Source organism: Pongo abelii, chromosome 15 (assembly GCF_028885655.2).
Source record: "Pongo abelii isolate AG06213 chromosome 15, NHGRI_mPonAbe1-v2.0_pri, whole genome shotgun sequence".
NCBI lineage: Eukaryota > Metazoa > Chordata > Mammalia > Primates > Hominidae > Pongo > Pongo abelii.
Window position 1 is genome coordinate 23,003,037 of NC_072000.2, and position 15,658 is coordinate 23,018,694.

Below are 15,658 nucleotides of genomic sequence, written 5' to 3' on the forward strand. Positions count from 1 at the left end.
TTTTTAAGACCTCTTTTTTTAAATTTATTATTATTATACTTTAGGTTTTAGGGTACATGTGCGCAATGTGCAGGTTAGTTACATATGTATACATGTGCCATGCTGGTGCACTGCACCCACTAACTCGTCATCTAGCATTAGGTATATCTCCCAATGCCATCGCTCCCCCCTCCCCCCACCCCACAACAGTCCCCAGAGTGTGATGTTCCCTTTCCTGTGTCCATGTGTTCTCATTGTTCAGTTCCCACCTATGAGTGAGAATATGTGGTGTTTGGTTTTTTGTTCTTGCGATAGTTTACTGAGAATGATGATTTCCAATTTCATCCATGTCCCTACAAAGGACATGAACTCATCATTTTTTATGGCTGCATACTATTCCATGGTGTATATGTGCCACATTTTCTTAATCCAGTCTATCATTGTTGGACATTTCGGTTGGTTCCAAGTCCTTGCTATTGTGAATAGTGCCGCAATAAACATATGTGTGCATGTGTCTTTATAGCAGCATGATTTATAGTCCTTTGGGTATATACCCAGTAATGGGATGGCTGGGTCAAATGGAATTTCTAGTTCTAGGTCCCTAAGGAATCACCACACTGACTTCCACAAAGGTTGAACTAGTTTACAGTCCCACCAACAGTGTAAATGTGTTCCTATTTCTCCACATCCTCTCCAGCACCTGTTGTTTCCTGACTTTTTAATGATTGCCATTCTAACTGGTGTGAGATGGTATCTCATTGTGGTTTTGATTTGCATTTCTCTGATGGCCAGTGATGGTGAACATTTTTTCATGTGTTTTTTGGCTGCATAAATGTCTTCTTTTGAGAAGTGTCTGTTCATGGGGAAAGGATTCCCTATTTAATAAATGGTGCTGGGAAAACTGGCTAGCCATATGTAGAAAGCTGAAACTGGATCCCTTCCTTACACCTTATACAAAAATCAATTCAAGATGGATTAAAGACAAACGTTAGACCTAAAACCATAAAAACCCTAGAAGAAAACCTAGGCATTACCATTCAGGACATAGGCATGGGCAAGGACTTCATGTCTAAAACACCAAAAGCAATGGCAACAAAAGCCAAAATTGACAAATGGGATCTAATTAAACTAACGAGCTTCTGCACAGCAAAAGAAACTACCATCAGAGTGAACAGGCAACCTACAAAATGGGAGAAAATTTTTGCAACCTACTCATCTGACAAAGGGCTAATATCCAGAATCTACAATGAACTCCAACAAATTTACAAGAAAAAAACAAACAACCCCATCAAAAAGTGGGCGAAGGACATGAACAGACACTTTTAAGACCTCTTTTGATGAAATTACCAGAGAACAAATTACAGTCAAACATGTGTCTAGGACAAAAGGCTGGGTACACACACACACACACACACACACACACACACACACACACACACACACACATATATATATATATACACACACAGTAGTCCTCTTTTATCCATAGGAGATATGTTCCAAGACACCTGTGGATGCCTGAAACCATGGATAGTACCAAACCCTATATATACTCTGATTTTCTTATACATACATGCCTATGATAAAGTTTAATTTATAAATTAGGCACAGTAACAGATTTATAACAACTAATAATAAAATAGGACAATTATAACAATATGCCAACATTACTACTATTGCACTTTGGGGCCATTATTAAATAGAATAAGGATTACTTGAACACAAGCACTGTGATGCTGTGTCTAACTGATAACCAAGGTGGCTACTAAGTGACTAACGTGCAGGTGGCATGTATAACATGGATACACTGGACAAAGGGATGACTCATCTCCCTAGAAGGATGGAGAAGGAGAGCTTGAGATTTCATCATGCTACTTAGAATGGGGCATAATTTAAAACTTATGAATTGTTTGCTGCTGGAATGTTCCATTTAACATTTTTTGGACTGAAGTTGACCATGGACAACAGAAACTACAGAAAGCAACACTGTGGGTAAGAGGGGGCTACTGTATTTAATCTAATATTAGGCTTATTAAACTATAAAACTAAGACAAACTAAGGTAAGCAAGGTAGAACTTTACAAAATGCTATCTGCTGTGACAATGCAGAAACCACAGAACTGTACTCCATTTCCATCCTGTGGATCTCTCACTAAAAAAAGAAGAAAAAAAATACATGTTTTGGACGTTAAAGATGTTTATCTTTAAAAATATAAAACTTGGAAGCCAGAGAAATAAATGAACAGAAATCAGCTTTTACTGTGAAGACTTACATTCTGTTTTCAAACCTGGTGGTAGGGCTGCAGATGGATAGCAGACAGAGCCCAGGATTCACATCATGGTATATTCACCCAACGATATATTCCAAAACTACCTAAGGTCCCAAAGGATATATATTCTTAGGGTAGTATAAAATAACTTTTTAAAAAATCCCACCACCTCAAAAATGCAAAAGAGAGAAAAGAAAAATAAATGAAACACAAGTGGGATCACACATTTTTTGAGTTTGAAATTCATTGCAAGTTGATAATTTTGTTCACTGCATGCTAATAATTTTGTTCAAAGTTTCTGGTTCCAGACTTGTAATGCCTCTTTACAGAAGGAAACACCAGTATCTTCTGGAGATTCTTATGTTTATTCCAGGACTCAAAATATTCTGTAGATAGACTTTCAAGAAGTAAGAGCTGGCCGGGCACGGTGGCCCACTCCTGTAATCCCAGCACTTTGGGAGGCCAAGACCGGCGGATCACGAGGTCAGGAGATAGAGACCATCCTGGCTAACATGGTGAAACCCCGTCTCCACTAAAAATTACAAAAAATTAGCAGGGAGTGGTGGCTGGCGCCTGTAGTCCCAGCTACTCGGGAGGCTGAGGCAGGAGAAGGCCATGAACCTGGGCGGCGGCGGAGGTTACAGTGAGCAGAGATCGTGCCACTGCGCTCCAGCCTGGGCGACAGAGCGAGACACAGTCTCAAAAAAAAATAATAAAAAAATAAAAAAATAAAGAAGAGCTTACAGTCAGACATGAGTGAATATGCAATAAAGCAAGGCTCTGTGAGGGAGAATCAGAACAACAACACAGAGAAAGACCAAAACCACAAAAGACATAGAGAATGTAAATCAAGTAGATTTGGTATGTTTAAAAAAACAAAGAAAGGAATGAAAATATGAAGACGGATAAAGACTCTGTAAAAATAAACAAAATCTTAAGAAAGAGAGAAATTCAGATTCAGATTAAAAATTCAACAAATGTATTTAGTTGTAAATTAGAATCAGTAACTTAGCATATAAAGCTAAGGAACTGAATTATGCAGGGAAGAGACATACTGGTATGAAGAGACTAACAGACATTGAAAATAGAACAAAATGATCTAAATATATCTCATTAATTTCAAAGGAAAGGGTAGATAAAATGTAGCAGAGGCTATATTGAAGAAATATTGCTGACATTTTTCCAAACCTAATAAAAGACACCAAACTTCATAATCAGGAATCCCACCAAAATATTAATAGGATAAATGTTTTAAAATACACATTTAGGGGGCAGGTGTGGTGACTCGTACCTGTAATCCCAACACTTTGGGAGGCCAAGGCGGGCAGATCGCTTGAGTGCAGGAGTTTGAGAGCAACTGAACAACACGGCGAAACCCGGTCTCTACAAAAAAATGAAAAAAATTAGCTGGGGTGGTGATGCCTCATTGTAGCCCCAGCTACTTTGGAGGCTGAAGGTGAAAGATCAATGGAGCCTGGGAGTTTGAGGCTGCAGTGAGCTATGATCCCAACAGTGCACTGTGTGTCAGCCTAAGTGACAGAACCAGACTCTGTGACAAGAACAAAAAACAAAACAAAACAAAAACAAAAAGATGCACATTTGGGCACATAATAGTAGAACTGCAGATCAATAAAGACAACTAAGCCAACGTTGAAAGCAGAGATCATCTTCAAGGGAAAGGCAGGCAGGATAGTATCTCACTGGTTTACTTCCTTCCTTCCTTCTTTCCTTTCTTCTTTTTCATTTTTTTTTTTTTTTTTTGTAGCAGAGTCTCACTCTGTATCTCATGCTCCAGGGCTGTGGCTCGATCTCGGTTCACTAAAGCCTTCGCCTCCCAGGTTGAAGCTGTTCTCCTGCCTCAGCCTCTTGAGTAGCTGGGATTACAGGCCCGTGCCGCCATGCTGGAGTAATTTTTGTATTTTTAGTAGAGAAGGGGTTTTGCTATGTTGGCCAGGCTGGTCTTGAACTCCTAGCCTCAAATGATCCACCCGCCTCGGCCTCCCAAAGTGCTGGGACAGGCATGAGCCACCGCACCCAGCTGATCTCACTTCTTTAACAACAAAAATGTAAACCAGTGAAGAGTTATATTATGACAAGAGAAAATAGTTTTTATCTCAGTGAAAATATAATCAAATAAAAGCATCTTCAGAGCTGGATTATACTCCTAAATGTAGTAACTAGAAATATAAAGTATCTAGAAGAAAACATAGAAGAATATATTTGCTTACAAAATTGGAATAAGTAATGATTTCTTAAGCAGCATAAAAGCAGCTGTAATCATAAAAAGTGATCAAATGAACCTCAAAAAATTAAAAATTACTGCTCGTCAAGATACACTATCATCAAATTAATAAGGAAATCATTCACTGGGAGGAAAATTTGGTCTCTCTTAATCTCCCTGTTTCTCTCTGTCTTCAAGTAAAGAAAAATCAGCAAAAAATTTGAACAGACATTCCAGAAAAGAAGATACAGAAGTGATTAGCAAGTTCACGAAAAGATGCACGTCATTACTCAGCAGGGAATGGTCCACAACACACGATCAAGTGTTCAGGCAGAGCACGCTCCCACTACTCTGAGGAACAGGACAAAATAGCAGAGAAGGAAAAGAGGAAGGGGTTTATCAAGTGCCCCAAGAACATATAACATATTGGAGACTAGACACGTCCATAAAAATGACTGTTTCCCCATTGCCTGTGATTGCTGCCTGGTCAGTGGACCAGATTCATCCATGGCACTAGGAAGGCAGTCAGTTCTCATCCCCTTTGGGGGAATCTTTCTAGAAGTTGATATATCCAATTACCAATATATCCTCACCCTCACATGCTCTCTCCTGGACCCCGGATGCTCTACCAACATGGAGAAATATATTGAGTGCCTCCAGGTGCTCAGTCCCAGGCACTTGACACTCTAGACTATGCAGCAGCGCTGGGAGGACTCAGCTTTCCGAGCTCCACAATTTTATGTTGGGAGCCTGTGGCAACTACTGACAAAAACAATGTAGCTGCCATCAAGATGTAGACCTTGTCTGCTGCACCAATTGTTTTAAAGGTGCCCGGTATTTATTTTAATCAGGAATGGTAAGACACACAGCCATGGAAATGACTGTCACGAAGGAAGAAGTTTTTAGACTCACAAATCCCTAGAAATAGGAGGTTGGTTAGGTGAGTGGGGAAATGGGAAAAATGTGGGTAAGAGCCTTTATCATGGTTTCTGTGGAAATAAATGGATGGGGCAGGATTAGCAGGTTTAGGATTGGCTAGATTGAATAATTCCAGTGGGATATGGAGGATGGGGGCTGTCTGTAAGTGTCTGGTACTTGGCCCTGGGGTGATTAGGGAAGGGAAATAGTGGCCTGGAGTGTAATAGCGCTATAGGTGCCTGATAAAAGAAGTGGCTGGAGTGTGGGTTCTGGATTGGTTGCAAGTGAGGCTTTTACCATCTCTAGGAATTGGCTAGCCACAGGAGGGACAGTTCCTCCAGTGTTAGGAAGGCACAAGACATCAAAGCATTAGAAATGCAGAAAATATAATGGCATAAGTAAAACACAACAGCAAATGCTGGTGAATTAATTGTTGGAGTAACTTGAACTCTCATACATTGATGTTGGGAATTTACAATGGCTAAACACTCTGAAAAACTTAATAGAAACTTCAGGTAATTTCAGGTAGATGTAAACAAACAGCTACCTTATGACCTGATAATCCCACTTGTGTTTAGCCAAGACATGTCTACGAAATGATTTAAATTAGCATGCTAAAGAAAACCTTATTGGTGGCCTAAGATTTGAAACAACCCAAATGTCCATAAAAGGATAAAATGATAATAAACAAACTTAGGGTTAAGTATATAATAAAACATTAAGTCCACAGTAAAAAGAAACAACTACAGAAAATGCAACAACGCACATGAATCTCTAAATCACAATGCTGAGTTTACAAGCCAGATACAAAATAACACATGTCGTATACTTCTGTTTTTATAAAATCCAAGAAAAGGCAAAACTAATCTATGCTATTAGGAATTAGAAGATGAAAGCTCATTAAGATGATAGATGGGTGGGGTGGATGGCAAAGATCACAAGAAACCTTTCTGGAGGGATGGAAATATTCTTTATCTTGTTTGGAATACTAGTTTCTAAAGTGCATATATTTAACAGAAGTTACCAAGTTGAACACTTAAATATGTGTATTTTAATGTATATACATTGTATTCTAAGAAATACAACCAAGAATTTATTTTCATGCTTGCTTGTAAATACACATAAATTTCTTGAAGGATACAAAAATTAATATTAGCTTCCAATTTTGAGGTATGGGGTGAAATAGGCATATAGGAGACAGATATAAGAAGGAAATTTCTCACTGTATGAATTATTTTTTATTTAAAAATGTAAATATATTACCTATTCAAAAATTAAATACATTTTTAAAGTCAAGTATATTTAAAGCACACTGCCTAATTTCCAACCTTATGGTAATGCCATTAAAAATTCTGAGTTATTCTTGCTTCCATACCTCTCATATGCAGTCCTTCAATAAGTCCCATTGATTATCTCTCCAAAGTTTATCTTTGGTATAAATTCTTTCTTCTGTCTTCTTTTTTACCTCTTATCCTAACCTACCAACATCTCTTATTTATATTAATAGTTTAAATGCTCCCTACTGTTCCCCTTGCCTCCACTTCTTGCATTCTAGAGCCCGATTTTTACTCAGTACCCGGCAGAACATTTTAAACATGTAAATCAGATAGGAACACTCCTCTGCCTGTTACATCTCACACATAGTATGTTGACCGATTGCCATTTGGCCTATATCCGCTCTACCTCTGTATCTTCCCTTACAATTTTTTCCATTTGCTCACCACTGTCTTGCCACACTAGCCTCCTTTCTGCTTCTCAATGCACCAGGCTCTCCCTTCATGAGCTTTCAACAAGTTTATCTTCAGATCTTCCCAGAGACGGTGTAGTTCTGTCATTCAGATCTTAGTTGAAATGTTGTCACCTTGTCAGAAAGGCCCTCCCTGGCCAGCTCACTTGGAATAGTAGTCTCTTCCGCTGTCTCTTATATTTTTATCATAGCACTCATATTGTAATGAGTTGTTTTCTCTCTGGTATGTTTGTTTGTTGTCTGTTTCCATGCATTAGGATGTAAAATCCCCAGGAACAGAGATATTTTCTGTCTTGTTCGGTGCTGCATTGTAGACACTACAACACAGCCTGGTTCATGGTTTTAGCTTCTAAGATAGTCTAGGGAGACAAATCTTTCCTAGCAGGAATAACAAGCCTTCATTCTAAGGATTAATTTAGATCATCAGACTATCTTCATTTTAAGTATTGTGGAAAACATTAGGAAGCAAAGTCCCTAATTATGTCTATAATTATAAAAAAATCATATTTTAAAAAGTCTTTGGTAGCAAGAAAGACTGTAATATACTCAAAGATGGGAATGTTTTTCCATGTGTTTCTTTACTTATATCACTTGTTTTCTGTTTCTTTTAAGAAAGTAAACACTGCGTTTTTTAGTTTATTTGGTATATATAGTTTTGCAAAATATGCATTTTTGTGCTTGTCTTTTTATTTCCTGTTATTCCATTACTGTCTTTGCATTTGTTCCTGTTCTTGCATTTCTCCCCCCCCGTTTTTTTACCTTTATGATTTTGTGTATCTCTTTCTCCCTTTTTCTCTTTTCCTCATGTTCCATTTTTCCCACTTACTATTTTCTGAATTGGACATAAATTAGAACAAAATATTTTTGATTATGCATTATATTTGTTGAAAAACTTTGGTATTTTAATTTTTAAAATAAAAAATCTTTTCAAAATAAAAATAAGTCTACTGAAATTTAATTATATTGTGTTCTACTATATGATTCTTATTTACTTTTCTTCTGTCTAGTAATATTTAATTTAAAAAAAGTTGTCATTGCTTTAGTGGAACATAGGAGACACTTATTCCTAAAATGAAAACAACAAAGTCCAAGACCACAATAGGGTGTATTTAAGAATGCATCTCTTTGTGAGGAATTAGTCCTTCAATATGCAGTTCTCGTCTCCAAGAAGGATTATGCCAAAGAGTCTTTGTGAACATCATTTATTTTTCTTTGCCTATTTCTTTGTCACCAGAAATATGTTGAATTTAACATAGTACCTACCTGACCACATTACTTCTTTTCTTGATCTATCAATGATTTCCTATTATACACTTTTTTTAAAAAAATAGTAATATAAGAAATAAAATAACCTCTTTTGGCTTTCTGCCCACATGGACCTAATAAACATACTGGCTATTCTGTAATCTGTGTCACTGATAGAATGTTGATTTGAAAACTTAGAAGTGACATAGTGACTTTTAAATCATATATACTTCACTATTTATATATAACATGTTTCTAGTCTCATTCTTTGACTATATTTTGTTGGCATTTCAACAATTCCCTTTGAAAGTGTTTGCAGCTTTGTTAGCCTTCAAATTCCCAAAGTACATTCTCCATTGCATCATAAATTGGTTGCATAAGAGATTCCTCTGTGAGAAGAGATATTTAAGAATGAAGTCAGGAAAAATCAGTTATTGTTCCTTCTATTAGAAGGAGGTGATATCTGCTGTGTGAGAGGAGCATTAGATTACTAGAGAGGTAAATGTTTTTGCCATTCTCCATATTTATAAGGAACATAAGGAAGAAATGGAAACAGATATTGTAACACCTCAGGTGGGATATCTGCTGCCTTGAAATGCAAAGATCAGAATTATAGTGATTATATAGGTTACGGGTTACAAACTAGAAATAGATTAATATGTTTAATCTGAATTCAATAATACAGTAGCACCTTTCACCTGTTCTTAATAATATAGTCCCAGTTTCTCCTAATATTTAGAATTAATTTATTGGGAATATATAAAGCCTTTATTAACCTTGCCTTGGGAATGTTTATACTTGGTCCTAAACCTATAGCTATTAACTGAAAGACGTGAGGGAACAGAAATCATATCCAACGCAGAAATGCTAGACTGCAGAAGTAATCTTCACCAGCTTCACGATTTTGCAGGAGACTAGCTCTGTCTAGTTCCCACCCCTGCTGGGATGAGAGGTTCTTTTACAAAGAGTCTTACCATATACCAATCTGGGGCTTTTACAGCTAGCTGAAATGAAGCCTTCATAAATTATTTTCTAGTAATTTCTTACATTAACATAGCTACCTTTACCCCAGAAACTCATTTCAAAGGCAGGGACAGAGGATCTATATTATATATTTACTTCTTAGAAACTAAAGCCCCTCTTAATATCTACATTTTTTCCTTGTTTAGTTTTGGTTTAGTCAGACTTCAATATGCTACTTATTGCTATCATTCTCATATTATATTTATAAATCAACACAGTGAGATAAAATAACTCAGGCTAAGGAAGATGACCTTCCCAAGATCTCAGGGTTAAAAAAATGGCAGGTTGAAGAACTTAAACCCAGATAGATGCCCAAACGAGGGCTTTTTAAATGACATCCATTACTTTGCCTAGAAATCATGGCATTATAAACATTGGTATCAGTTAATGATTTGATGATACTCTTTAACTCTATCCACCTTTCTCAGAACACACAAAAAATTGGTGATTATATAGGTTATGGTTTACAAACTAGATAGCATGTATCAATAGACATCACATTCTCATTCTTATTTTGGGAACATTTATAAAATGTGTTTTTGCTGGTAGGGTGGATTAATGAGAAATTTCTTTCAAGCATAAAGATGAATAGTGCCACTTTTATTAAGATCAGTCATAAATAAAATATTTGAGGTAATGGGAAATAATTTAAAAGTATTTACACAGTATATTTTAAGTAGGATACTATTCAAGGAAAGTAATTTAGTACTGAAAGATGGGTTAGGTATTTTTAACCCTTAGAAAAACTGGAGTGAAGAAACTTCATGTGCTGTCCTTACTATTGTTTCAAAAGAAAATAGTGATGCTTCTCAGAATTAATGGGAAGGCAAACATGAGATCTAATAAAGGAGACATGAATACAGAAGACAAGAAGAGAGAGTGGAAAAATATTGGAAACTGCAAGAACATTGAGAAATAAAAGCAACAAAGGAGAAAAAATAGAAGAGATAAGAGAAAAGCAAGGGGAATCATTAGAGAACAAATACGAGAGAGAAAGAGAAGATAAAATAGAGAAAGAGAAACCAACTTAAGTAAAAGTATAACTTAAAAAATGAAGTGTAGAAATATTCAGTGAGATGGGAGGGGCAGATAATAAAATAAATATTTTATAGAAGGAGGCATGAGGAAATATAAAGAAAAATGAGTGAATTAGTGCCTGTGGATGGGAATCAAGTCTCCAAATACCTACTCCATGAACTTCCTAACAAGAGCCTGGACTCTAAACGTGAACAGTGCATAGTGCAGCCTTTATCTGGAACGTGTGTGTGCCCCCACCCATCACTCTTTCTCCTCTTCTGTGCTGCTCCAGCTTTGTCAGGAACAGATGAAATTTTGTTTCTGTTGAAATTGAAATATAGGACAGAGGGAGTGGCAGTCATTCAGATTTCTATTTCAGCTTCCACTGACAGTGATCCTTCTAACATTGTTATGTTCTTCTAGTATAGTTAGACAAGACCAAGCTTGTCTTTGCAGGAATTTCTGTGCTTTTATTTTGCTAGAACTTACTTCATTTTACCTAGAGGAATGTCCACCTTATGAATATATATATTTGGTCTCTGGATCCATAATGAGCATGATGTGAGCACTATCGGTATAACAAAAGAGCTTAGAGGGAGGCACACAGAGGGAACACAGTGAATCAAAGATATTTGATGGTAGAGGGTTCCAGATGTTACAGCGTCAATAGGAGAACAGAAGTGGATAATAGGGAATAAAATGCAAGGTACAGTGCAAGAACTTGAAACTCCCAATCTCAGAGATACTTGAAAGTTTCTTCTATGACCCAAATACATCCTCAATTTTTGAAAGAGTGTGAAATAACCAACTGCATAATAACATGCAAGATGCACACAACATAAGAGTAAGCAAAGACGGATTCCCGACTTTTCTATTAGCAGGTTTTATATGCACAGAAAGACTGATAAATATTAAGGTCAATAAATGGCCAAGTGCCAGAAAAAAAAAAGAAATAAGAAAAGAAGAAGGGTATCATATGCAAAATTTTATGCTTCTGTTTTGGTTAGGATACGTGTGTTTGTGTGTATTTATGTGTGTCTGTGTGATGTACATACATGTGATGTAAGATACTTTTTTTTTTTTTTGAGACAGAGTCTTGCTCTGTCACCCAGGCTGGAGTGCAGTGGTGCAATATGGGCTCACTGCAACCTCCACCTCCCAGGTTCAAGCGACTGTCATGCTTCAGCCTCTGAAGTAGCTGGGACTACAGGCTCCTGCCACCGCGCACAGCTAATTTTTATATTTTTAGTAGAGTTAGGGTTTTGCCAGGCTGGTCTCGAACTCTTGACCTCAAGTGATCCACCTGCCTTGGCCTCCCAAAAGGGTGGGATTACAGGTGTGAGCCACAGTGCCTGGCCTAGGTACTTCTTTCATAATTCCCAATTCTGACAATACCTGAAAACCTCAGCTGTTAATTAATATATTAAGGTTAGATATATTTTGAAAAGCATATCTTTTGATGTTTTAAATAGATGTGCCATTATAAATATTTTATTTGATTTCTTAATTTGGGACTTTACTGTTTTTGTTTCCTTCTCTTCTTACACACCGACTCCTCATTCAGTTAATGAACCTCTTTCCCTCTACTCTACGCTTCATAGTCCACATTATTTTAAAACAAATGTGCTGTGTAACAGAAGCATATGAAATATTTTTCTGTATCACATTGTAGTGTTTTGTTCTAGCTCAAGATCTTTAGCTTTTAATTTTTTTGTATTTCAACCACAAACCATTTTTTGGACATGCACCAAAAACATACATATTTTCTTTATACATTTCATATCCAATTATATCATGATTCTATATAAATGTAAAATGTTCAAAAATAAAACTTCAAACAATAGGATACAATAATGTAAGTGTAGAAATTCTCCTATTATTGCTTTCATACCAATAAATTATCATGCACATCCCCAAGCATGAGCACAGTCTCAATTTGGAAGCCACTGTACAAAGAAGCCTCAGATCTTGTTTTCTCCAGAGTGACCGAGAGTGCTTTTATTTAGACCAGTTCATTCGGTTGATGTTCTATAGAAAAAAGGGAATTATTTCTGGTAAGTACAGTTGCCTTTATAAAAGTTTTTAAATAAACATTCCTAAGGTAGCATTTATATAAAACAAATTTTACTAATTGCTGTATAGTTTAATACTCAATAAGTTTTGACAAAAATACATACATATAACCATTATAATTAAAAATGGAACATTTCTGTCCCCTTGAAAAGCTCTGTCATTCTTCTTTGCTGTCAATCCCAGCTCATCTTCCATTCAAAGCAAAACATGAAGACCTCAATAACTAGGGTTAAGTTTTTTCTCAGTCAGAAAAATTTTCATATGCCTCATACAAATCAGGAACAAATTCAGAGCAGAAGCATCCAAGTCTCACATGAGTGAGCACTGATACAGAAGCACAGGACTGAAACAGAAGGAAGAGTGTGGCTTCAGGACCAGGGAGCTGGCCATCATGAAATGAGGAAGTATAAACAGTAGAAGTGATTTCTTATGTTGTTGAGATAGATAGAATGATATAAATGTGGCATACCTTGTGTTTAGTTCAAGAACTATAATCTAGATGTAACGCCTGAAAATAAACTCTTTTATTGATATTCTACAGGCAGAAGAAATGAAGATAGCAAACAACACAGTAGTGACAGAATTTATCCTCCTTGGTCTGACTCAGTCTCAAGATATTCAGCTCTTGGTCTTTGTGCTGATCTTAATTTTCTACCTTATCATCCTCCCCGGAAATTTCCTCATCATTTTCACCATAAAGTCAGACCCTGGCCTCACAGCCCCCCTCTATTTCTTTCTGGGCAACTTGGCCTTCCTGGATGCATCCTACTCCATCATTGTGGCTCCCCGGATGTTGGTGGACTTCCTCTCTGCGAAGAAGGTAATCTCCTACAGAGGCTGCATCACTCAGCTCTTTTTCTTGCACTTCCTTGGAGGAGGGGAGGGATTACTCCTTGTTGTGATGGCCTTTGACCGCTACATCGCCATCTGCCGGCCTCTGCACTATTCGACTGTCATGAACCCTAGAGCCTGCTATGCAATGATGTTGGCTCTGTGGCTCGGGGGTTTTGTCCACTCCATTATCCAGGTGGTCCTCATCCTCCGCTTGCCTTTTTGTGGCCCAAACCAGCTGGACAACTTCTTCTGTGATGTCCCACAGGTCATCAAGCTGGCTTGCACCGACACGTTTGTGGTGGAGCTTCTGATGGTCTTCAACAGTGGCCTGATGACACTCCTGTGCTTTCTGGGGCTTCTGGCTTCCTATGCAGTCATCCTCTGCCATGTTCGTAGGGCAGCTTCTGAAGCGAGGAACAAGGCCATGTCCACGTGCACCACTCATGTCATTATTATACTTCTTATGTTTGGACCTGCTATCTTCATCTACACGCGCTCTTCATCTACACGCGCCCCTTCAGGGCCTTACCAGCTGACAAGGTGGTTTCTTTCTTTCACACAGTGATCTTTCCATTGATGAATCCTATGATTTATACCCTTCGCAACCAGGAAGTGAAAACTTCCATGAAGAGGTTATTGAGTCAACATGTAGTCTGTCAAGCTGACTTTATAATAAGAAACTGAGAAGGAGGAATTCTGGCTGGAATTCATATCATTCATTTAACAAGTCCTGTTTTTCACTGAGTACCTCCCATTTGCCAGGTACCATTGTAGGCAATGGAGGAGAGTTACGCATAATGAGAGAATAAACTTATTAAATTTAAAGAATATAAAGGAAACCCCAGAGTGGTTGAAGTATAATGAGTAAGTGTGAGAAATTTAGGGGTTAAGTCTTATGTGACTGCAAGGGTTTTTTAGTCTGAGGTAACAATTTTTCATATTTTAATTGTGGTAAGAACCCATTTTAATGTTTTAAGCAAAGGAGCAGTTCATCTACAATGCTTTCCTCTATTGGTTAGAGCAACATCAGCAAGATTTTAGGCAGAGATTAATAAGTTTTAAAATATCAAAAACCAAATGTATGTTGCAAGTATGTTGTGAAAAAGACTATAGTCTTTTATATAAATATATTAAAAATTATATTTTAATGTTTTTATATATTTTATAAATATGTATATTTACATACACATATAAAATAAGTAACATATTTTTATATATTTATAAATATATTTTACATATATTAATCAATATATAAATAAACATATATTCCCCCCCCAAATTTGGTGGAGAGATAAGAAAGAAAGCCAATTTGCTTCATGGTAAAATGTCATGAAATTATTTCACTTATTTTTTCTTCAGAGCTTCACAATGATTATTAGACATTATTAGATATTTAGTACTACAGATTGTATTATAGATTACATAAATCATTCCAGTTATTTTCAACATACTGAAGCAGCTTCGTTGTCTGGGGAAATACCTGCGGTTCGTTGTCTCATGTTGTGCAGATTAATGACACGGACTCACACACGGAGTGGGTTAAGGAGCAGAAAGTTTATTAGGCAAGAGGGAAGAGAAGAGCTTCCCCATACAGAGGGAGAAGGGCTCTGAATGGAGTAACCCCACTTGTGGGGAAAGCAGTCAGTTATATTGGGAGGTTCTAGGAGGTAGTGTCTGATTTGCATAGGGCCCAGGGGATGCCTTTGACCAGGTGTGTCATTCACACAACCCATGAAAAGACTGGTCCTCCCACCCTAATCTTTTATTCTGCAAATGCAGCTTCTATCTGGCTGTCGCCATGATGCCTGCACATGTGGCTTTGCTTGGCTGGTGCCATGACATCTGCACACGTGGCAATAAAGGAAAGTGAGCGGGAACAGTCATATTGAGTGGACCTGGCTCTTAGCCACCTGCATTTACTTCTGCAAGCCTGTAATTTACATACCTATGCTTCCAGCATGGCTTTTCAGGCTGCTTTCTGTTAGAAAAGAAATGGTTTGGGGCTGCTTTTTTATTAAAAGGAAAAGCCTTTCTTAGGACTATTTTACCCTTTCTAGCTGCCTAAAAATAATTTCTTAATAACTCCTGTATTAATAGTGGGGTCTAATGTGAGAAATTAGGTACTTATAAAATTTTTCAAGTATAGAAGACCATTATTTATGCTGGGCATCTATTATAGAAATTGTTGCCAGAAAAACATTGTAAAACTAACCTGCTAAGTGACCTATCCCTGCAATAACCAGGAGACCGAGAGGGCAAGAATCCACTTTCCCAGCTCTTGGCTCAAGGAACACATCAATCACCCACGGTCTGGCACGAAGAGAATTGTAGA

At 37.3% G+C, this 15,658-nt stretch overlaps 1 protein-coding gene and 1 long non-coding RNA gene across 3 annotated transcripts in view; one reads left to right on the forward strand and one right to left on the reverse strand.

Annotated features, from left to right (window-relative positions):
• LOC134760014 (olfactory receptor 4N4C-like) overlaps window positions 1-14,165 on the forward strand; it is an 89,524-nt gene extending 75,359 nt beyond the window's left edge. The window contains 2 exon segments of the mRNA XM_063715404.1: window positions 13,034-13,807; window positions 13,810-14,165. Coding sequence (XP_063571474.1) covers window positions 13,034-13,807; window positions 13,810-14,010 — 975 coding nt within the window. The 3' untranslated portion in view covers window positions 14,011-14,165.
• The window catches only part of LOC134760018 (uncharacterized), a 37,018-nt gene that overhangs the window by 1,895 nt on the left and 19,465 nt on the right, over window positions 1-15,658 (reverse strand). The window contains exons 2-4 of one of the 2 annotated variants that reach the window (XR_010136930.1): window positions 12,311-12,447; window positions 3,540-3,631; window positions 2,252-2,352 (exon numbers count right to left, since the gene is read on the reverse strand). This is a non-coding gene — a long non-coding RNA (uncharacterized LOC134760018). The remainder of the gene's footprint in view (window positions 1-2,251; window positions 2,353-3,539; window positions 3,632-12,310; window positions 12,448-15,658) is intronic. The other variant, XR_010136929.1, reaches the window with a different exon arrangement.